Here is a 25540-nt window from a genome sequence, read left to right as displayed (position 1 = left end):
GAAAATGTACTGCATAGTTACTATAAAACAAACAGTATTACAACTTATTTTCTGATACAACAAATTAGCTATATTTAACAAACTGCAAATTGTTCCTTCAGGATATCTCATGGTACAATAAGGGTAAATGCAAATATAAATATATGAAATATTATAATGTGGGCATATCTGCACTGTTTGTAACTATAGATTAGCTTCCTTCTTCATGAAACACAGCTTTTCCAGTGTTCATAACAAGCTATGGTGGTGATCATACGTAAACACACAAATTAAAAACATGAAAGCAGCAAGAAGTAGTACATACGACAGAAGGTGAACCACATCGGCATGTTGCTTGATGCTGTGCTGTCTGTATTTGGAGAATTCTCGTAACATCTTCACTGGGTTATTGTCGATGGTGATACGGTCTCTGTCACTCCATGTTTCCACAGCAACCAGAACCACCCTGGTGTTAAGTTGTTCCTTGAAAATCTAAGGGCAGAGACAGGACAGGCACAGGAGAAGAACACTGGGTAAAACATGCAGTTAGCCAATCAAAGCAGTGGAAAGACAAAAGGAAGGAGGCAGGAGGGAAACAAGAACATTTACCTATTAGATACAATTTAAAAACCCATCAAACTTTGATTATAACTCAGGGCTACAAACTGCAGTTTAATGATTGTGATTTATATGGGTTAGAGTGAATATCCCCTTCCCTTTTCTTTTAATTTCCAAAGAAGCTTTTAACCGTGCATAAGCTGTCTGAAAATAAGGCTAAAACAGCCAAACATCTAATGGTGATAAGGGGGCTGCAGGGATCCATATCAGTCTTCCACACTTCTTGTAGAATTGAGAATCTATTTACTGGTCATAATGTCTTGTATTCTTCACTGCCTATGATATTAAATCCTACGTTTAAAAAAAAAAAATGATGCACCGGACTGCAAAGTGGATAGGTCATGACACGTACATCAAACAATCTGCAAATATGTAACTTAACTGTGGAATGTGGATCTGCTGCATTATCTGTATCTGTAGCTGATTAGTAACAGTTCCTCCTAAGACAAAAAAACAAGGAACAAACCTTCTGCTTTGGGAAAACAGATTGGAAAATCATCATCTCTGGAGCAGCATCCTGAAACTCGTTTCTGATTTAATATGGCATTGGCAGGTGGCAACTATGTATGCAGACTACTAGTTAGCTACCTTGTTGATGACATAAATAAGAATTTCATGGTAAACATTGTTGGATACATAACTTTCAGCTACATTAACTAACCAGTAACTAACTTACAAGAGGAGTTGGTAGAGTAAGACAAAAACAAGACAGCTATCTGCAGCGGATGCTGTGAAGTTTGATTCTTTTAATCCTTAATGAATCTTGCTGACAGCAGAATACAGCTTACAATAAGGAGCTATAACCTTATATTTATATTTCATTTGGGGATATTGGAGATTTCCTCCCCATGGAGGACAGGGAGATTCTCTAACTCAGACAAACTTCAGTTAACACAAAGAATTCTGTAAACAGAATTTGGTGAATCTTTTTTTTCACCAAATCTGTTTATAGCCAGCTGTGTTAAATCCTACTAAGACTAAAGAACTATAATTATGCTAGTAGGTGTTTTGGGGAGTCTGCCCATTTGATGCCTGTCTCCCCCAGTGTGAAGATGAGGATCAAACAAGAAGTCCTCTCTAAGCTGCAGACAAAAAAAAGTCTTCAGCCAAAGTCATTCATGCCTGTACAAAATGGTTCATAGGTCACAACTCTGCTGAACTGTGGCAAGAATCTATGACAGTGCATTGCAACAGTTAAGTGACCACTCAGAGGGGTCTTTAGTCTAGACACAGACATTATGCATCAACACACTAGCTCTTTGTTAAACTGCTTTGTTAAAGGGTATCAAAGAGCTATACTAGCTGCTTGCGAGTGTTCCTAACTCACAAATATTGACTGACTGCCATTTATGCAGCCATGATTTATGGCAGCTTCTAAATGACTTCTGATTCTGCTTGCATGGTCTGACTGCCTCCTCAATGACAGTGTCAGTCATGCCCCTAATAGCTTGTACCTGGGCAGCTGTCCACTTCACCCTATAGCTTGTACCTGGGCTGCTGTTCACTTCACCCTACCCTTGCTATAGCTCTGAATAAAGCCCCGGGGCAAACTTTAGACGTAGGGTATAGATGAATTTTCAGCTATCTAAGAAGTCTTCCCATAAAATGCTTTTCTTTCTGGCTATAAAAGTACTGAATAAGAAGGTTGTCCTCCGAAATAGGCAGAAGATAAAGCATATGCATGTGGGTATAACAGCACAGCAGACTGGCATCAGATCAAGGGAGTGATAATGTTTTATACACTTGCAGGGACATGTGGTGAGGCACTTTGTTAAAATATGCAGCTAACTCATTTTAGACCATTTACGTGCACCAATCTGGGCTTAATGTGTAAAGTTGTCTATGAATTATTACAAAGGATATACTCATGGCCCTAGCTGCTTACAGGAAGGCAACAGGAGACAGTGTTCACAGACGTAGGGTGGACAAGAGATATATTTCTATTCCCAGTGATAAATGATTATTATTTTCTGTGTAAAAGCACTGCAGCTGTATGATGATACCTTCAGAGGGGGTGATAACAGTATGAAGGGCCATTCTGAAGTCATCTAAAGCCTTCATCTCAAGCCACTGAGGAACCAGTCTGTCAGCTGCAGGGATTCCGACTGCATGTAGAGGCTCTAACTCCAGACAGGGAAGGAAACAGGACCAGGAAGAAATACAGATGCCATGGAAGACTGTAGCTGAAGAGATTAAAGTAGCAAATCTAGCAGAGCTAGTTAATACCTACCAGGACTGGACAAGAAATAAGTGAATAAATTGGCAAATGATATTTCACCTTGCCTGAGTGGTATAACCTGAACATTTATAGAATCATTTTAAAGTAGCTCAGTTCAAACAATCTATGGTGCAGAGTGACAGAAGGCTGCCCTACACCTGCACAAATGTAACATGGATGAGTTCAAACTCAGAGCTGCATTTCCTGATGTACAGATCCACAACGGGGTCTTATAACAGGAAATCACTGGTCGTCTGATTTATCTGTATGCATCGTTGCAAATCGCTGGTCATCGGATTTATTGGTATGCACCATCAGTGATTCCAAGCCTGCCGTTTCTTCTGTTTTCCTCAATCTTGTGCATCCATTGAGACAGTACGTGCAGCAAAGTGGGGACATGGGAGGCCGAGCCTCAACATTGTGGGTGCACTGCAGCTTTCCCCAGTAAAAAAATACTGTTTTTTCATTTCGTTTGGCTGAAGCTTCAGCTGGTTTGTTTCATCTTGTTTAAGCTTGTGATAGGAGTTTGAATGTATCTTACAGGTTTAGAGAATGATGCACCGTATTCTACTGTGAGAATAAAAGGGCATAACATATGCACCTACCAAAACACTACATGTTCATGTGGCTCTCATTTAGCAAGTTATTATTTTCTTGAAATTGTACCAGAATTTTAGCGTAGCAGAAAGTATAGCTGTTAAAGAGACTTGTCATAATAGCAGATGTTCATTAAATCTCGATCTACTCTTATTCTGCTTCCGGAAACCCAGATGGATTATTCTCAGCAGTGGCTAAGTCCCCTCCAGGGATCAATACAACTTTCACACCTTTGGAGGTGCTATCAAACATTGAGCATACCACAATGTCCTTTGTTCAAGTACAAATGTAAGTATGTTCGAAAGTCTTAGTGATCTAGTGCTAAAGCTACTGCTGCGTATGAGCAAACTGTAACAAACGGGAAACACTTTTTAAAACATCATAACTTTTATTAGCAAATAAAAGAGGAAGGAAAGTTTTACTGTTGCAATGGCCTCCCCTCAATGAGCCACTATTATAGCATGCATCTTACACAGCTGCATCCTCTTTGGGGAGAGACTCCAGAGCTGTAAATTGTTACATCTTGGTAAAACCTCAAGCAGTAGTTTGTTACTTGGGAATGCGACATTTACAGAATCCCGTGTAGTACAAGCAAGCCAAGACCTGTTGTACCTCTGGACTGTGTTTCTAACTTGTAGTGTCCAATGAAGAATAAAGACAATATTCCATATGTGTTTGTTTTTACAATGGCATGAGCAAAAACACTTCAAAAGGAAACTGTTGGGGCTGCTGTAGTGGAACGTGCTTTTACAGTACCATGCAAAGGTTTGTCATATTTATCACAGCAAAAGGTAACATGGTGAGCAAGCCTGTTTCACAGGTTTTGTTTAGGGTGCTCTTAGCAAGGGTGTAGCCAGGCATACTCATTCTACTCTACTGAGTACATTTTTTCTGAGCATTACATCAATACGTTTTTTTTTTCAGGTCATATTATGTCTACAACTGTCTAAATGAATGCTTTCAACATCAGGTGCAATACTGCTAATCTAAAAAACAGTATCCTTAATAATTTTAGGGAGAATAGCCAAAAATGTTACTTATATTTATTAAGTGTGGGGGGGGGGGCAGCAGTTTGAGAGATGTGTCCATTTTTAAATGATAGGTGTCAGGGGTGGGGGAGTAGCACTAAGAACTTGTGAATACAAAATCACATTTTCTTGCTACACCTCTGGCTGTTAGCCATTCTTTCCCTGCTTTAACAAAAAAAAGATTGATCTTTTTTTCTCTGAAGACACGTTTTCCTGGTATAGTCTCCGTTGTCTCTGCATGCATATGTAAGACACACTCCCTATTTTAACAGGATATATAGAAAACTGAGACAAGAAATGGCTAGTTAAAAGATACTGCTAAGACAACCATCAGCTTGAAAAATGAACTGATCTTTAGAATCTCCCTTCCAATAGGAAAGCTTGGGTAGAGTGGTGGTGCAGGATGAAAATCATGTCATTAATGCAAAGAAGTTATCTAATAATGACCTGTTACTCTAAGGAGGTTAATTATCACGGTGGTGGTGCTGCGGTAGCATTGTCACCTCATAGTAAGACACTGTCCAGTTTGATTCTCAGCTACAGCGTCTTCTGCATGGAGACATGCGTGAATGGGTGTACCTTCTTTGAAGGTTGTGCGCCAAGGCTGGTAGCTCGGCATGTAAAAATCATCTACCAATCATTAGCAGACCGGAGTTCCGCTGTGGTGACCCCTAACCGGGAAAAGCCGAAAGACACAAACAAACAAACTCTAAGGAGGTTAATTAGTGATTTTGAGAAGCTAAATTGGATTTAAACTGTTGATACAAGGAGGTGAAAACGTGTCATTTTTTTGAGACAAGCATTTACAGCATTACCATAGCCGATAACTGCACTCAAGGTAGAAATTTCTGTACAGCTGCATGGCATTTAACCGCACACAGCCTGAAACAAGATTTAGTTTGAAAACTCTTCTCTTTCACAAGAAAAGCTACGTTATAATTATTAGGAGTCATAAGAACTGATCTTGGCTGTTTCACTTCTCACTCAGTAAACTAGTGCCTACACTATTTCACATGCTTTAGTTTTCTTTTTCTGATATCTGATTCAGACAGTATAAAACACTTGCAGTAACACCTAGATTTGGGTTTCAGCCTGGATATATGACCATCATACCTAGCACTTTGGGTTTCAGTTTCTAAGTCCTGCAAATTACCAAGGTATCCATCTTAGCTGAAAGTGGGAATGGTGGAATGAAGAAATAAAAAGAACTGGTTTACACATTAACGTTTTTGAATGGTGGAGATGCATGATTTTAGAATTAGGACAGTTAAAACAGTTATACTTCTGAGTACATGAAGTACCATACCAATTACAGTTCATGCGGTAAAGTGCACATTAGACAGTGCACGTGATACAAGCACCACAGATACAGTTCAGATGTATGGGTATACAGTTAACCACATCATATAAATCCTAGGTTTTAGTGCAGACGTGCACTTTAGACAGTGGACGTGATACAAGCACCACAGATACAGTTCAGATGTATGGGTATACAGTTAACCACGTCATATAAATCCTAGGTTTTAGTGCAGTCGGGATATGTTCTAGTACAGCCACGGATAGTTGTACTGAATTTTTGTCATGTGCTATGCTTCACAAATTCATTTTCAGATGTGATGAGTTATGCTTTGTAAACTAGTTTTCAGAAATAAAGATTTTGTACCTTATTTTCCAGAGTGGGACTGTGATTTATTTATTTATTTATGTATCTATTTATTTATTTATTGACATTTGATTACTGGCAAAGTCTAACTGGGTAGAAGCCCATTTTCAGCAGAACCCCAGGGAGAAAAGCTCCAAATTATTACAAAACATTTTAAGAACAATAATTTTACAATCTTCAAAAATATAACAAAAGCACGGGAAGTTTAATAATTATAAAAAATAGACATAATATAAAAACATTGGTTAAGAACCAATACAAGGTATATGACAATCATTTAATATTTAAAGAAATTATAGACAGTTTGTAGAGAAATTAAAGGTAAGTTAGTGTAATACAAATAGGAATTGCAATATGAAGTGAAGGCAAAACAGGCTTATGGTATATTTAGAGATAAAATCAGAGAAGAGAATTAGATAGCAGTGAGGAACTAAGTGAAGAAGGGAGAGTAAGGAGGTATAAGGAATGAAAAGATACTTGCTCACATTTAGGGATATAGTTTATCCTGGTTTTGAGCCAGAAACATAGCCAGATTTTAGCTAGGAAGTCTTTCAGAGTAGTTTTGAAAGATGCGAGGGAGGGTATAAACCTGATAGATATAGATAAGGAGTTCCTGGCCTTAGAAACCTTGTATGAGTTTGGCAATACCCAGCAGATTTGCTAGGTTTGTAGACAGGCAGGATTTTTTGGTCACTAGATTGCAATGACTGACTGGGAGCATAGTAGTGTTGAATGTTTTATAATGCTGGCCAAGCAGATGGACGTAGGATAATTTTATAGGTGTTAAGAGGTTGTGTATATGTTAGTTGATGTCACAGTTCTAACCAATTTAGGCTTTCGGTGTTATGCAGTGGTGGATTCTGAAAGGGGTTTATGCTGCAAACTTAGCAACTTTGTTTTAGCATTGTTCAAGTTTCAGTTTTTGTGAAGCCTGGGGGTTAGTAAGGATGGGAGCACCATAAAGAAGAGTTGGGAGGTGGAAAGTGTAGTTTTAGTTGCATCTGTGAGAACGTTTTTGGCTCTGTAAAGCAGCCCTAGTTTTTGATGAGTTTTTCTTATGCATTTTATATATATGCAGGTCGAATGTAAGATCATCATCTGCTATCAACCCTAATAGTTTGCTATAAGAAGTCTCTTCAGTGGTTGTATTATCAAGAGAGAGGAATATAAAATTTATTTTTTTTCATTAAAGAGGGATTTAGGGAAAAATAGTAGTAGCTTGGTCTTTTTTGGGTTGAGCATGAGTTGTGAGTTACAAAGCTATGTCTCAGTGGCTGCTAATGTTTCCTGAGTAACTTTTTGCAAGGTGTACAGTGTTGTCAGATGTGTAAATGGCAGTGGAATCATCTGCATGTTGTATTAGGGGGACCTGTTGTGTGGAAGTATAGAGAGTGTTGGTGAAAATGTTAAAGAGGAGGGGACCAAGGAGACAGCCTTGTGGTACACAGGTGGTGACTGGGAGGTAAGGAGAGAGAGTAGAGTGCCATTTTATTGACTGATACCAATTAGACAGGTAGCCTTTGAACTACAGAAGGGTGGGCTGACATTGACCTAGCGTGCACATTTGAAAAAGAAGTTTGCTGTGACAAACTGTGTTGAATGCAATAGACAAGTCTAGAAATAAGGAAGAGACTAGTTTGCCATTATTTCTACCTTTACTGACAGTATCTATATAGGTTAGAAGGCCAGTGCTAGTACTGTGGGAAGGATGGAAGCCATGTTGTGTAGGGTATAGGAGTTCTTCCTGCAGGAGATAATCTAGCAATTGTTTTTGAATACATTTTTCAAATATTTTGCTGAGGGGAGATAAGACTGCTATAGGTCTAAAGTTATTCATGTCTGTTGAATTTCCTCATTTATGCAGAGGGATAATGTGTGACTTTTTCCAGAGAGAAGGAATGTGGGATTACTGGATTGACCTATTTATAAGGATTGAGGCAGGATAAGAAATGTTATTGGCTGCTATTTTTAGGTACTCACTTGGAAGGTCATCAGCTGAAGAACAGCACAGTTTAAGTTTAAGAGTAGTTTTACATAGGATACGGGCCCGGCTTTGAAAGTGAAACTGGATGTGGTGATATGTGACTGTTGGGCAGGGTTGGGATTAGATGTTGAGGAATCCTTGGATCGAGATGCTATACTGTCTATAAAATAAGAGTTGAACTGTTTTGCAGCTTCAAGTGATGAGTTATTGGGAGAGGGGTTTAGGATAAATTTTTGGCCTGGATGTAAGATTTCTTTAATGGATGTACAAAGTTTTTTAGGGTTTGTGTTTGTATTATTTTGAAAGTTATAAAATATTGTTTTTTTGTTTTCAATTATTTGTGTTTTAGTACAACTGTGAAGCATTCCGAAGTTTTCAAGATATTGTGGTGTTTTATATTTTTCCCATTCTTTCCATGTTTTTTCTCTATCCTGCATTAGCATTCCACTCTTTTTGGATAGCCAAACTGTATTATTTGTTTTCAGTCTCTTCCTTCTAGGAGGCGCAAAGCTGTTTAGTATATTTATAAAAGTTGTATTGAATTCAATTACAGCATTGTCTAAGGGGAGGATTTTTAGGAAGTTGCAGTTAATACATGACAAAGTGGTAATGAACATTCCTGGGTTAAACTTGGAAATGTTACGTGTTGTTTTATAAATATACTGTTAAACTGGATATGTGAGATATCTAGTCATACAGATTGGGAGGTGATCACTGAAAGAGTCTGACATTGTACCTGTGGTGGAGTATTTGCTAGGGTTTGATACTAGGATCCAGTCTAGTAGAAAATGTTATGTCTTGCTAAAATGTGTGGGACTATTAATTAGTTGTGTGAAACCCTACAATTTCATGCTAGATGTAGGGGAGTTACAGTTTATGTCCAACCAACTGACATTCGCATCACCTAGTAATATTTTTTTCTTGAGGAAATGTTAAGAATATCCAATGCAGGATATCTTCCAGTATAGCTGTATTGTTGCCAGGATGGATATAAAGGACAGTAATGCATATTTGTTTATAACTTTATTTTGAGGAAAACAATAAGAAACCCTGCTGAACTGAATTTTGGTGTTGATTTGCTGTAAGGGGAAATATGGCAGATATTGGGAAATATTAAAGCAATACCACCACCCTTCCTCTTTATATGGTCATTATGGATGATATTATAGCCAGGGGGTATAACTTCGGAGTTGTTTATGCTGAGTTTAAGCCAAGTTTCAGTTACAGCAAGAATAACAGGCTTATTTTGGGTAATCCTGGCATGTAGTTCAGCAGTTTTTTTTTTATACTTTTAACATTTATTGCAGAAAAAAATTAGATCACCAGGGTTGGGGACTGGCTTTTGTTGGGTTGAAGAAATATGTCGAGCAGAAAGAATTATCCTTGTGTTCATTATGACAGGTAGGGCCAGGTTTAGGGAATATCTCCTCCTAGAAGGATTTTAACAGTAAATTCCAACCAGCAACAAGTGCCTTACATATGGACAACTATAACCCTGGCCTGAAAGCTTTCTTGCTGAGTTTACAGCAACTTCAAAAAGCTTAGTTCAGGTCAGGTGTCTAAAGCTTACTTTTTCATCTGTTGGTTCAAACAGAGGCAGGGTTAATTTAACCAATCTGAAGCTCATATCTCAAAGAAGACAGATATGTCTCTTTTAAGGCCTTAAACAAACCTTTTAGGATGCATTTCACAGAAGGATCAGCTGTTATCTTTGGAAAGGATTTAATACATATAAAAGCAGTGGAGTCATACACCTTGATTTTGGCATATACTAAATTGCAATCAAATTGATGGTTTTATTAATACAACATTTTTGTTTTGGCTTTAGGCTTTTTTGTGGTGGATCATAACTGGAATTACAAAACCCAATACAGTGCATCCTGACACTTTTAAAGTTAAATTATACTTTCAGTAACAAATAATGAATTTTAAAACTTGCCCCCTAACTGCCATGCTACTTCTATACACTATGATATACCGGTACCTTGGAGTAATGGTAGTACTCCTGAGTTACTACACTCTTGGATTTAGTAACTGATCCTCCACATTCACATTTATAATTCTGCAATTCAGAATTTCAAGAGACATTTATCTGTAGCAGTCCGAGAAAAGAATCTTTTATTTCACTAAATAAAATTTCATTGTAGCAGGTCTAGTAGCTTCCTTTAAAATCTTTAGGATTCCCCATCAAACTAGTATCCATAACCAAATGTGACTTACAATATCTGATGACTAAAGAGTTTCCTTTCAAAGCTGGTGAATATGAACAGTCACACTACTGATTTGCGGATATCCTTCACTAGTGAAATAAGACATCAGCCACAGGCTTTTACAAATAAAAAAAGAAAATAATTTCCTTTCAAAAAGATTTAATTAATAAGGACAATACTGTAGTCATGCAGAGGAAAGAAAAGAATATGTTTCATAAAGACAAACTAATGACAGGAAACCTCTATGTGCATCTGTTGCTGTTATCTCCAACTAATTGCTGTAGATGACTGAAGCTGCCATTTGTATTAAGTGACGTGGCTGAGCTTCTCTTTGTTCTCCCTGGTTATAATGTAACCAAGTCCCTATGAACCTATAAGTCTCAGGAAGAAAATAGTCCAAGAAGTCCTTGACTCAAGAATCCACGTATTAACATTCTCTCCAAGTTAAAGCTTTCCAAAGTTCAAATGATAGTCCCAGATGAAAAGTAGGAAAGGACAGCAGCAGCTATGGTTCAGTAGAAACAATGGAGGATAGATAGATTTTTAGAAACAAATTGAATCTTTATTTCATTCTAAAACAGCTGCTAGAACGCATAGGCAATTCTGTCCCAGGATGAGGTAACGCATGGTATGAAGGGAGACTGAGCATGGCAACCATAAACAATTCAGTACTATTAAAAGAAAGCATTTCTGAACACTGTGCATTGACCATCCCTTCCGTTTCATGCCTGTGACTCTAGTTGTGTGGGCTGCCTTATCTTATTGAAGCCTACACTGCCTGAAAGGCAGACCAAACACTGTACTGTTGTTACAATGTAGCTTAATTGCAGTACTAAATCAGCAGTACTTAATGTCATGATTAAGCAGCTGAAATGTGAGAAAATTATTTAAATTAAATAAGAAAAGCAAAAAGTTGCTATTTTTTTTTTAAAAGAGTTTTCTCACTGCAATGGTGATTTAAAGTTCTCTTCAGCTGTCCTTCATCCTGTCAGCAGCCAGGAATGTGACAACTCACTAAGTAACTGTTATGTGTATAAATGAGTTAATTTTAGAAGTATGAAGCACAGGTGTTGGTAACTGGCCTCTAAATAGGTATTTCTACCAGTGTCTTTTAATCCTTGTTTTTGAAAATCATCAAAAACTGCCGTCCTCTACTAACCTCATTAAAACTTACTTTTTCTTTGCCAAATATGTAGTAAAACAGAAATCCAAGCATAAGTCCAACTCAGAGCATAACTTTATTAGACTGACCGCTTTCATCTATAAACATAAAGGACTTTACCAGAACCCGAGACATGAAACAAACACTTGTATTTAAAAGCTAAACACACTTCTGATATACAACAGCATGTCAGCTGATCATACTCTTCAATAAAAACACAAACGTCTCCAAAAATTAAATCATTTACACAGTATCAGTCGGGTCTATATTATAACATCGAAGTCTTAAAACTTCGAATGTTATAATATCAAACCATTTCGATCGAAAGACCATAACAGCAAACACTCAGAATAGTGAATTTTTTCCCAGGGAAAAAATTTGCTGTTCTGACACACATACACACAACACAAGCACACCAAAATAAATAATCCACACACATACACTTCACAAAACCCTACACTAAACCATACATACACTACTAGCTATCCACTTACCTTCACCCAACCCTAACCCTAAGGTCCGTAACTACCGCACACTCACCTTACCTGCTCCCTAACCCTAAGGTCCCTATCGCACACTCATCTTACCTGCTCCCTAACCTAAGGTCCCTATTGCACACTCACCTTTGTTTGCACAAACTGGTCCGTAACCTTCACTCCACAGTAGAGGAAATAGCAAAGCTGCAGAAACGGCCCACCGAATACTTTCCCTAGGAAAGTATTCGATATTCTGCAGCTTTGCTGTTTTCAGCGTTCGGTGCATAGGGTTCGATATTATAACATTCAAAGTTTTAAGACTTCGATGTTATAATATAGACCTGTATCAGTCTTGGATACGCTAGATGAGGTACTCTGACCAGGAACCAAACCTAGGTCTCCTGTGTGACAAGTGAGAATTCTACCACTAAACCACCAATGAATATGTTCATATAAACCACAAATAATATTTTATTTTCATATAAAAACATTTTAAATAAAAATAAATGTAAATAAAGAGAAACGTAATCAATTTGTCAGGCTTTAATGTTATGATGCTAGTCACAGAAATATTGTCATTTAATCACAGTATAACTGTAGCATTACCAAACTAACCTCCACACCCCTGTGGTATGAGCACCTTTTCTAATCCAAAGAAAATAAAACATTTAAAATGTTTACACATTAGGGATTGTTAATGCTACTGTGCTTTATATCATATGAGTGTTCACAAATACTATTCTTCAACCCCCTGTTTTCCAAACATAAACTTCACACGATAGGTAAGCTGTCAAATAAATCACCCCTGGTGTTAAAATTAAAATTACGTGCACTAGCTAAAATTCTGGAGTAACCTCTCACAGAAATACTGGAGGCCATCAGCAGTACAGCTAAAGTATCTGTAAAATCAACAATTTCTCATGCACCAGTTGTTGATTAAATTCTTTTTCATAGCAATGTGATGTACAGCCTCAAGAATCTATGTAATATTTAAATACCTACAACACAAAAACTTGGTTCTGATCCCAATTTCTGTTTCATTTCCTGACAAAGGCCAAAGACCAGTTTTTGTAAGTACCACCCTGATGTTGTTAAGAGTCAGTACAGAAAGAAATAATCATGGCCTTAGATTTATCAACACTCAGTTAGTTATTAATGTTAAAGTTTTTGTTACCAAAAACTGGCTGAAATGTTGCTTTTCTCCCTAACTGAATCTCATTGTACACTTAAACAAATGAGATTTTCTGGGTAGTCTCCTTTCTTTAACACATCTACAAGTTTATAAACAGCCCATCATCAGAAATTAATCTTGAAAAACATATCATCTGACTCTTGATAATGGCTTTTTTTATTACTGGAAGGGTTTTAGCTATCAAAATAAAAATATTAATAGGTAAAAGAAATTTTTCAAAAAATGGTGGAACTAAAAACAGTGATTCACTTTCTCTTGTAAAACTGTAACATTCAAAAATCAGGTGTTTCACAATCAATATTGTATATAAATTTTAATAAGGACACGGTATAGTTAATGTGATTAATAAAAGACTCCAAGGAGGTAGCGTGTCCTCTCCAAAAAAATAATGATGTCAACTGAAAACAAACATAGAAATGTATAAACTTTTTAAATACTGAATTTAAAATAAAAATATTTGCCCAGTGCCACTAAATACAAATGGCATAAATTGGGGTTGCTGTAGCACCTGTGGTCACCCTTGACAGCTGGTGAACATATTCAACTTCAAAACAGAAATAAAATTATTCCTTAAAATTGCATCCATAAATTCAAGTTATTAATTTAATGTCCCAAAATTTGTAATATGTTTTCCCCCTGATTTTATCATTCCTTGCTGAGGATCCTCCGTTGCTTTTTTTAAAGCTGTCTCGCTATATTAAACCCATTTAACATAGCGAGACAGGTTGTAAAAAGCAACGGAGATCTTGAGTTCTCCGTTGCTGTAACAAAAAAAAAGAGTTATACTAATAGAAAAAGTCCGGGTGACCGGACCTTCTTCCATTATGATAACTCTGATTTACAACGTGCACAATGACCAATCAGTGTGCACATTTGGAATATTAATGGGGGTCGCTGTATAATATTTATTTATTTATCGACGTTTAATTACCGGGAAAGTCCGATTGGGTAGAAGCCAATTTTCAGAAGAGGCCTGGGGAGAAAAGCTCCAAAAGATTACAAAACATTTTTAAGAACAATAATTGTACAATCTTCAAAAATAAAACAAAAACAATACTATACATCAAACAGCACATATACACCTAAAGGAGCATACTTTAAGACTTATAAGGTGGAAGAGTGTGTCTTTTGTGGCCTTATCAAAATATTTTTCTCATTTATCTCTGACAGAGAAAGGCACATTATGCCACAATATAAGCAAGCCTATCTATTAATTTTGTATTCTATCTTCACCCCTTTTATGCAAGCTGCAGCTGCATATGACAAATGTAAAACACAGCAAGAGAAATGAAGGACAGAACAGATTAGAGAGACTTGAGTTTGCAATCCATAGTTTTTAGTTGCACAATGATGTACTGATCAAATCATTTGATATTATTCAATGTTCCCCATAATCAATAACAATGGCCATTTGTGTATTATACACCATTAACAAAAGCTAAAACAGTAAACAGCTGGGCCAAATAAAACAACTGGCTAAATCTAGGTCTAATGTTCCCTAGGATTTGCAAAAATCAACAAACAAGGAGGCTCTTGAATTATAGGATTTGCTGCTGTTGGGGTTGCCAACAGTATTTTGAAGAAAGTTTTTTTTTTTTTTTTTGTTCTTCAACTGACGGGTGGACAACAGATCAGGGGACAGCACTAGTCACAAGAGTAGCTAGTCATACCTCTGCTTTTGAGGACGGCTTCTTGGTGCCTCCTGCAGGAGGAATGCCAGGCACAGGTTACTGAGCAACAGCATCAGGGCAGACCCAGGACATTGTGAAAGGATCACCTTTCTCAGCTTGTCTAGCAACATCTACTTCATGAGCTGAGGACTGTTGCTGGCAATAGAAAAGTCTGGCCTGCCCCACTCACTTACTACCACTGTCACTTTCAACAGGACAAGCAGTTTAGAAAATAGGTGGATGAAAGCCAAAAGGGAGGGAACCACATTGCTAAGTGGCATATACACCTGTGTGTGCATATACAAACTTGAAAATAGCCACAGACTTGAGTACAGTCAAAAGAAATTAAGAAAACAACAATATAATTATATATGAAGTTGTTTAACAGTAAAGCATGCATCAAATTACAGGAATTTGCAATGTACCACCACATTTCCTGACCCAGAGATATGTTGTAGGTGCTAAATATTGTGAGACATGAAATGTACTTTACAATATCTGTAAAGTGTTGATGTAAAGAACTATCTTTGTTTAGTACATTCTGAACAGGTATCCTAGAATAGCTGTTTTTTATCTGTTGCCTGAATGGATGCAATGATCCTAAAACAGTCTTTTTCAGTCATGACCCATATCGTAAGAGCAGATACACTAGCTTACTATCATCCCCGCTGAATTTGGTTTTAGAAGTCATAGCATATTAACTGAAATTGTAGCAGCCATTGCTTTGAGATTATAAAGTGTTAGTAATTCCTAAACAACTAGAGAAGATAATGGTCCAGTACAGGTTTTGTACATTATCAATAAAGTTTGTTGTTCATTCATTAATTCATTCTTCAATTACCAGCCTGGAATAAAGCCAGATGCTATTCAGGTGCAAACGTCATGCCGCTCTACCACAGAATACACACGCACATACATACAGTGGAACACTCCCTAAGCACTCACAGTCCCTTTGAAAGATCATCAATTCACCTGCAGTAAAAATCCATGTGGAAAGAAGACACTGCAGAACCAACTGCTATGAGGTCAAAAGAATACAACAGTGTGATGGCACATGGCAAGATTGACACCAGTACTGTTCACCCATCCCCTGCTGTTTCCTCCTCTTCAGTCTTACTCATCCCTTTTCTAATTGAGTAGCCAATCCACTGCCATATCTAGCTCCCATACTGTGTCCTGCAGCTCATCAACTCTCCTGAAGACAGCACACCCCATGCACCCTGCATATTTACCCCCGTATCCTCAGTAACTCATACTCTCACCCCTTACTCTTCTTCTCCAGCCTGCAATGCTTCTTTCATGCTGCCCCATTCTTGGAGCTCCTTTTTTACCTTCATTATGACACGTTTATCTATATAAATATATATTTTCAGCATGTAGCAAGGCCTTTCGACTGCAAGTCTTACCTCTGTGTTACTAAATGAATGCCAGACAAGTAAGAAAAAGGGTAATAAACAGAAGAAGACCATGACAAAATACACAAAAGTATCTTTTCTAACAAATCAAATCCACAGAAAAGTAGATAATGAATTCACAAAGAACTATGTTCAAATAAATGATATGCACATAGAAAACAAGCTTGTGTTTTCTCCTCAACATTATACGTGAAATCAACAAAAAAGAGATTAGCTCAAATGAATGTAAAATGAATGTATGCAAGTCTGTGTGTGAAAGAGAGAAAGAGTGTGTGTGTGTGTGTGTGTGTGTGTGTGAGTGTGTGTGTGTGTGTGTGTGTGTGTGTGTGTGTGTGTGTGTGTGTGTGTGTGTGTGTGTGTCTGTGTGTGTATCATACATGAGGTACATTAACTGGTGCACTGGATGTTGCCCCAACTACCACACAACCCCCCCCCCCCCAATACAAAGTGGAGGATAAAAAAATTTTTTCAACCAAAGATGAAAGCAACAAAAAATTGACTAATACTACATGCACATAATTACTTTTTGCTTTAAGCAGAAGTCACAGGTCATAAATGAAAAAACAACCTTGTGGAAGCTGTCAAAAGCTCAACTCCCCAAGATGGCCTTAGCCTTACAACAGAGAGAGTCCAGGGAGCTCTATGAGAAGCTGGCAGATAGACCCAATAATGGATGGTGTTAGTGGAGTAAGTTGGTGCAAATGGAGCAGAACAGGAACACAGAAAAGAACATCCAATAGAAACTTGTGCCACAAAGACATTTTGCAGAGGTAAGATCCACTGCATCCCTCACATGCAAGGTTTTGCCCCAATACCCCCTTTTTTAAATATATTAATTCAATGGTTACACAGCTGCACAGAAAAAAAGAAACACACACAGGAACTCACTGCTGGTTGTTGTTTTTCTTTTGGCTTTTCCCGGTTAGGGTTCGCCACAGCAGAACTCTGGTCAGCTAATGATCGGCAGTAGATTTTTTACGTGTGCCGAGGTGTCAGCTCGATGCCCAACCTTCAACGAAGACATGCCCATTCTACACATGTCTTTCGAATGCCACTTGACCATGGGGAGGACATACAGACTCCACACACAAGGCGCTCCAGCCGAGAATCGAACAGGAGAACCTCTTGCTGTGAGGCAACAATGCTACCGTGCCCCACCTCGGCTTACTAGGAACTCACTGCTGGTACACATAGTGAAATAGCAGCAACGCAGTTATATATATAGGTGACACTAATCTCTAGGCAAAACTTCTTATATTTCTACTTCTGTAATACAGAACTACATGCAGTTATCCCACATTACACTAAATGGACCTTCAACCAAATGGATGTACCTAAATGGACTTTAATCCATTTGGAGCCAGTCATTCAGCAAGAATGAACAGAATTCAACAGTCATGTCAACCAACCGACATGACTGTATTTATGTGTATATACAGACACACACATATACATGTTAAATATATTATATATACAACACTTACTATCCTACAAATTGACAATACATATACATACCTTAAACTCTCACTTCAAAAGTTAAAGAATAAAGACTTAAATTACACATTTTCTTTCCTAATCTTGCATGCAGTGCACAAGTTAGAAAATAAATCTGTAATATCTACAAATCTAAATCACTATACAGTGAATTGAGTTTTTAAGATGGCAGAACCTGAACTGCAGATAAAAAGCTTTAACCTGGTGTTGTAATACAAACAAAACTGAAAACGAATCAGTTCTTGACATGTACTTCACTTACCAGTTTAAATATTCTAAAAATAAGCCTAAACTGGTATCCTTAAATATATTTTCAAATGTGGTTCACCAATTATTTATCAGGAATAAAATCCGCAAAATGTACAGATCTGATTCATTTTTGAAATCTATTAGTGTATAGGGCACTAAAATATTAACTGCATGTGAACAGTTGTGAGGAGATGTAATGCTAAGCCTAAAAATCTGAAACTGTAAGCCTACCCACAAGATCTTAATAAGTAATTAGTGCAAAAATCAGCATATTTTTAAAAAATAACTTGAAGCATAATTTGTACTCCCAACCCACCTAAAGCTTTCCCTTACCTGACTACTTATGTACCCTTCCAGTCACACAAAGCCGGTTTTATTATGTCATTGGTGCCGACTGACACTGTTTTATTTGTTAATGCAGAATCCCTTTTTAGAATCCAGTCATAGATACACAGAGGCACCAGTGTACGTTTATATACTAATGATATTAATGCCTACTAGTGGATGGCTACTGAAAGGATTTTGAACCAAAAACACAGGTGGGGAGCTAATGAAAGGTATAATTAGCCAGCACCTAATATCATTAGTACCTGCCATCATGTGATGTGGTTATTCCTGCAGGAAAGGGGAGGGGGTGGTCACTGGATCAAGTATTTCACTAAACACATTTTTGTGCAGAGAAACAAAGTAGATGACTGAATTTGTAATATGATTATCCAGCAGTGGTACAGGACTATACATCAGTAATTATCACCAACCAGAAACCGTAGCTAATTATACCATAATTGGCTATCACTATTGAAAAGCAATGATTTACATTATATTCACCTAGTAGTGAATAAGAACTACAGACTTGTATTGTAGGCAATCAACACCTTCAGAGGATTAGAAACCAGTGTTATAACTTTCTAGCAACAGTAGAGAACATGGTTTAACAGTAGCGGGTATCTTACGGTGAAACAATATACTTAAAAAAATTTCTTTCCTAAATACTGCATTTGAGGAATCTGATTTTCAGAAAAGGACAGATACCTGGAATTTGGTTATCGATGGTCTCCCCGAAGGCATTTAATCTAATTATATTACTGGATCATATATGTTGACCAGGGTTGGATAATTAAGACCATCTTTAACAAGTCAGGCACTACTGCTGACCTGCTGAATGATACTGACCTGGCATTTGTCAGACACCTGGCTGGATAAAAACTGCAGGGTATATCTTGTGGCTGCAATGTCATCAGGATCACCTGTTAGACAACACTCTAGGCCAGACAAGGGTTGTGAATTGCTGTTGCTCTCCATTGCAGATGACCAAGGTTTAGTCTGGAGTTTCCAACACCTTTCTACGAGTCCTCCTTCACCCAGCACCCACCAGATATGGTGACGACATTCCTATATGGCCTATGATATGACACTATGACAGCGAATGGAATATTCTCAACAGATAATGCAGATTTACCAGAGGATAATATTGCATCACCGGAATGAGACCGATGCTCTTAAAGAACTTAGTCAATTTAACATCAAATATGTTAAAATTTGAGATGGATTTAAACATTTAAGATGCATACATACAGTAGATATAAAATGTTTACACAGACCCCTGTTAAAATGCCAGGTTTTGTGATATAAAAAAATGAGACCACAATAAATCATTTCAAAACTTTTCCCACCTATAATGTGACCTATAACCTATACAATTCAATTGAAAAACAAACAAATCTGTTAGGGGAAAAAATATAAAAAAATAAAAAACGTACAATAAGCTGGTATTGCATAAGTGTGCACACCCTTAACTAATACTTTGTTGAAGCACCTTTTGATTAAATTACAGCATTCAGTCTTCTTGGGTAGGAGTCTATCAGCATGGCACATCCAGACTTGGCAATATTTGCCCACTCTTCCTTGCAAAAGTGCTCCAAATCTGTCAGATTGCGAGGACATCTGTTGTGCACAGCCCTCTTCAGGTCACCCCACAGATTTTCTATTGTATTTGAGTCTGGGCACTGGCTGGACCATTCCAAAACATTAATTTTCTTCTGGTGAAGCCATTCTTTTGTTGATTTGGATGTATACTTGGGGTCATTGTCATCTTGAAAGGTGAAATTCCTCTTCATCTTCAGCTTTCTAACAGACGCCTGAAGGTTTTGGGCCAAATGTGACTGGTATCTGGAACTGTTCATAACTCCCTCCACCTTGACTAAAGCCCCAGTTCCAGATGAAGAAAAGCAACCCCAAAGCATGACACTACCACCACCATGCTTCTCCATGGGGATGGTGTTCTTTTGGTAACGCAAAGTGTTGTTTTTGCGCTAAACATACCTTTTGGAATTGTGGCCAAAAATTTCAGCCTTGGTCTCATCAGACCATAACACATTTTCCCACGTGCTTTTGGGAGACCTGACGTAAGAAAAGGCTTCCATCCTGTAACCCTACCCCATGGCCCAGACATATGGAGAATACGGGAGATTGTTGTCACATGTAGTACACAACCAGTACTTGCCAGAAATTCCTGTAGCTCCTTCAGTGTTGCTGTAGGTCTCTTGGCAGCCTCCCTGACCGGTTTCCATCTTGTCTTTTTACCAATTTTGGAGAGATGTTCAGTTCTTTGCAACATCACTGTTTTCCCATATTTTCTCCACTTTTTGTTGACCATCTTCACTGTGTTCATAGGTTCATAGGTAGGTACTAGGCTATTGGCCCAAGGGCTTAAGTAAGCCTAGCCAACAAGGTTCCCTGGCTTACGCCACCCAAGAAAGTTAATTTCCTGTGCCCTTGTCGAGCAGAGCCACAGAAGTGATCCCCGGGGTGTATTTCCTATTTCCCATCCACTCATTAAGTTTGTCTTGAAGAGTGCTAATGAAGAACTTTGCTTGACATAGATGGGTAGCTTGTTTCAGAGTGTAGGAAGTCTCTGCGACAGGAATCTATCCTTTCAGCATGTCATGTTTATTGTGGTGACAATGTTTAGGTCCCTAGAGCGTGTAGCTCGGAGGGGATTGGGATTTCTTTAGGCGTGGCATGCCCAACAGCTCTGGGTTTAACATAGCTTTATATGTTAGACTGAGAGGAGATATGCTACAGAGTAAAGCTGGAGTTTTTTGAGATGGTCAGTGTAGGGCATCTGTTTGAGGCCAGTAATCCTCTTTGTGAGGTACTTCTGTGGCCTTTCCAGCTGCTGCAGATGTCTTGTGAGGTACATTCCAAAAGGGGCACTGTACTCTATACTGGGTCTAATGAGTGCCGAGTAGAGGGAAACAATGACTTTTTTTCCTGGATGAGAACCCTTTTGTGATGAGGTGTGCCATGTAGAAGGATTTCCTGTCTACTGTGCAGATGTGATTATTAAAGGAGAGACTACTGTCTACTTGGGTCCCAAGGTCTCTTATCATACATTCGGCATTAAGTAGATGGCCGTTTATGTGGTAGTTCATGGGTACAGAGTTCTTACCAAAGGGGATGACAATGCACTTTTTGGCAATGAGCTTGGGGCCATGCCTCTGACACCAGGCATCTGTCTCAGTGAGGCCCTTCTGTAGGATGTCCACATCATTTGGGGGCTTGACTATGGTTCCTAGTTTGCAGTCATCTGTGAACTTCATTAGCCAAAGGCCTTCTGTGTTAGTCTGTACTTCAGAGAAGTAGATAACAAACAGGAGAGGTCCCAGGACTGAACCCTGTGATACACCACTTGTCACTGGTTTAAAGTCAGATTTGGAATCTGCAACTTTTACAATGTAGGTTCTGTCAGTGAGCCAGTTGGCAACCCATCTTGTGATGTAGGGAATTATACCTAGTTTAGTGAGTTTAGCTATAATTGAGAATGGGGGATGGTGTTGAAAGCCTTGGTGAGGTCAAGATAGGATGTGTGAACCACCTTACCCTTGTCTACGGCTTTTGTGACTGCCTCAAAGAAGTCGATCAGGTTCAGAAGGCATGATTTTCCTTTCACAAACCAGAACTGGGTGGGGTCTAGAGTTTGGAGGTTACCAAAGTCTTTGTTTATGAGTTCCATGATGATACATTCCATGGCTTTGCAGACCAGTCTTGTCAGGCTAACAGGGCAATAGTTCCTTGGTATATCCAATGCTGTGGAAATGTTTTTGTTCCCTTACCTTGACTGATAAATTTTAACAATGAGATCCCTTTGATGCTTTGTAAGCTCTCTGCAAACCATAGCTTTTGCTGTAGCAGGCAACTGAGTAAATGTCAGTAAAATCCTACTAGGACAGCTGAACATTATTTGGAGTTAATAAGAGTCTCTTTCACTGATGGCAGGTGTGTACCCAAGAAGACTGAATGCTGTAATTAAATCAGAAGGTACTTCAAGAAAGTATTAGTTTAAGGGTGTATACACTTATGCAACCACCTTATTGTACGTTTTTTATTTTCCATATTATTTCCCCTGACAGCTTTGTTTGTTTTTCAATTGAATTGTACAGGTTATAGGTCACATTAAAGGTGGGAAAAGTTTTGAAATGATCTATTGTGGTGTCATTTTTTTATATCACAAAAACCTGGCATTTTAACAGGGGTGTGTACACTTTTTATATCCACTGTAACTCTCAATGTGCAAATACTGAAAACAGGAACCAAGGCCTTTGAAAAACAGGAACATCTAGCAAAAAATATGTGCACCTAATAAGCATAAAATCAGAATGTCAAATAGTACATGACTCTTCCCACTTCCAGTAGGAATGTTTGAGACTACTCACAAAAATATGTTTAAAAGATAGAGAATGACAAAAATTATGGGAAAATATAAGCATGCTATCAAAGAGACAGTGCAACATCTGTAGACTTTAATGAGCAGTATCACAAAATTCTACTTCACAAGGTCCTTTATTTTTGCTTCAGAAAAGGGAGTTTTAAGATGCCTGTCTTCTTTCTTTAAATTTTTGTTGCTACTAATATATGTTGGTCATGCAGTGTGGCTTTATGTGAAATAGACATCTTCAAAAGTCAAGTGTCATGAAGAGCATTCAGAAAATTGTGCTAAGGGGTAAATCTAGCCTAAAAATAGGAACATATCTCCAAAAATAGGGGCAGCCTAAATCAGGTCTGAAAATAGGAACATTCCTCCAAAATAGGGACAGTTGAGGGAGGAATATGTTTTTTTTTCTGGTTTCCTCCCCCTATGACAGCAATAAAACATATTTATTTAAAATTTTATGCAAACAATGTCTATGAGAATAATGACAAAAAATATGACTCATTGAGTCACCACATAAAGCTCAACAAATCTGAGCTGGTGCATTCATGTGTCTGTAGGGAAAGATATAGTAGGGTCCCTCTCAAATATTATTTCTCAAATGATATTAGCCATTTTATGAAGAATTAATATGTTTTTAAAAATGTTAAATGTGCATGAGTAGATGACGATGAAGTACAGGGAATATGACACTGTAAAAGTACTCCAAAGTCAAATGAAAACAAATCTTCATATAATAATCCTATTTGTTAACCAGGTGGGCCCACTGGACACACAGTATGTTTTCAAAGGAAATTTGGAGCAATGATAAGTGGCTTGCTCAAGGTCAAATAGTACACAAACAAGGGTAGCGGGAATCAAACCCTGTACCACAGGAAATACAGCTCGCAGTCTTAAAGTCTTTGTCAACTACCAGGCAAGGCAGATTCCTGTTTAAAAACCTTGGTATAACAAACTGGTCATAGTGAGATTCTGAGATATACTGTATGATCCTTCCGTTATAAATAACCTTGCCACATGCAACAGTTACAGGAGAGCTTAATAAGAAATATGACTCATCTCACACTGCAACATGGCTCACCTCACACTACCACATAGCTCACCTCACACTACCACACAGCTCACCTCACACTACCACATAACTCACCTCACGCTACCACATAGTTCACCTCACACTACCACATAACTCACCTCACACTACCACATAGTTCACTTCACACTACCACATAGTTCACCTCACACTACCACATAACTCACCTCACACGCTTTGTTCTGCCACATGGATAGCAGGCAGGAACAAACTGGGCAGCTGTCAAGTGACAGCTTTGAAAGCTTCCATACATTTCATTCTGGAAAGGTAGTACATTTTGCCAGTACTGCTATGCATTTTGTGACATCAGAAAGGTACATAACAAGCATATCTCTTTTGCTGACTTCAAAGTATAATCAATGTGCTCCAAATACTACAGTGAAATTATGCACAGTTCTTGTGGATTGTAATAGCAAATGGTCCATAACACTATGTACATATGTATGCATGTATATTTTATGTCTGTATCTTGTGGAGCTTTTCTCCCTGTGCCTCTGCTGAAAAGGGGTATTCCACCAGGTTAGACTTTCCCAGTCAAGAAAAGCAATAAATAAATAAATAAATAAATAAATAATGGAAAAAAACATGAAAATGGGCAGCAGTGTTTTGAAACTGAAGTCTACAGTGTCTACCACATGTTTTGTTTTCCAGACAAGCTTGATTCCAGTTTTAAAGCCAGGTTATTTGATTATGGGGTCCTCCCAGTGCCATGATATGGCTGCTGTGTACACAGGATCTTCAATATTATGTTATGGAGGCGTGTATGCATTATCCTCAGTGCCATGTTATGGAAACTTAATATTTATGCTCCTCAGTGCCATGTTATAGAGGATGTATATGTATGATTATCAGTGCCGTGTCATGGATGTTCTGTATTTATGATCCCCACTACCAAATTATGGGAGTATGTATGTATGACACCCCCACTACCACATTAAGGAAGCTGTGTGTGTGTGTGTGTGTGTGTGTGTGTGTGTGTGTGTGTGTGTGTGTGTGTGTGTGTGTGTGTGTGTGTGTGCATGTGTATGTGCATATATATATATATATATATATATATATATATATATATATATATAGATACATATATCAGTTTGGCATACAATACAGTATACAAATGAGTTTCAGTGGTCAGTACGAGATCTGTGTGAACTGCTTTGTGTATGAGGTTAATGTTTTGTTGAGCTTATGGTTTCTTATACAGATGAAGCTTTTTTGGGGTGCATTTTTCAGAACCTAGCCATATGTAGGGGTAGGTGTCCATGTATAATCAATGAGTGAAACTGCTGAAAGTTTAGTCTCAACATGTGAATACCCCTCAAATATCCAAAATCTTTTCAACAAGATGTGCCCTTTTTGTAAGCATAACATGATTCTTATACTGTCTCAAATAACTGTCATCTACCAAGTTCATGCAAAGCTTCCACAGCTAAACTAATTTATTTCCAGTTTAAAAATAAATGCCAGAGAAATGGGTACTACTACTACTCAAAACTCAGTTGGAACTGTGCCCATGGGCTATAATGAAAATTGGGTTTGATCTATTCTACTTGATAATGCTGCTTTCTAGGACAGTATTAGGTACCAGTAGTAAATGAAGATTTTAAAAGTAACACAAGAAGTGGGTTAAAAGCTTTGAGTATTGGATTGTGCAGTAAGCTGGTCTGAAGATCTAAATGGAAAGGGTAGCTAATTAACACATTAATATCTGAAAGCAGCAACTTAATGAGGTGCCACATTTCTAACTGTTGATACGCTCTCCAACATCTGCTTGGAGCTCAGAATCG

The 25540-nt window shown here is 38.0% G+C and overlaps 1 protein-coding gene across 3 annotated transcripts in view; it reads right to left on the bottom strand.

Annotated features, from left to right (window-relative positions):
* The window catches only part of ADAM23 (ADAM metallopeptidase domain 23), a 1167569-nt gene that overhangs the window by 474806 nt on the left and 667223 nt on the right, over positions 1-25540 (bottom strand). For all 3 annotated transcript variants that reach the window (XM_044076026.1, XM_044076027.1, XM_044076028.1), the window contains exon 11: positions 305-471. In XM_044076026.1, coding sequence (XP_043931961.1) covers positions 305-471 — 167 coding nt within the window. The remainder of the gene's footprint in view (positions 1-304; positions 472-25540) is intronic.

Source organism: Protopterus annectens, chromosome 6.part1, assembly GCF_019279795.1.
Source record: "Protopterus annectens isolate FY-2018-M chromosome 6.part1, PAN1.0, whole genome shotgun sequence".
Classification (NCBI taxonomy): Eukaryota; Metazoa; Chordata; order Ceratodontiformes; family Protopteridae; genus Protopterus; species Protopterus annectens.
The sequence above is the reverse complement of the archived record's forward strand: the minus strand, read 5'-3'. Positions and strand labels throughout refer to the sequence as shown.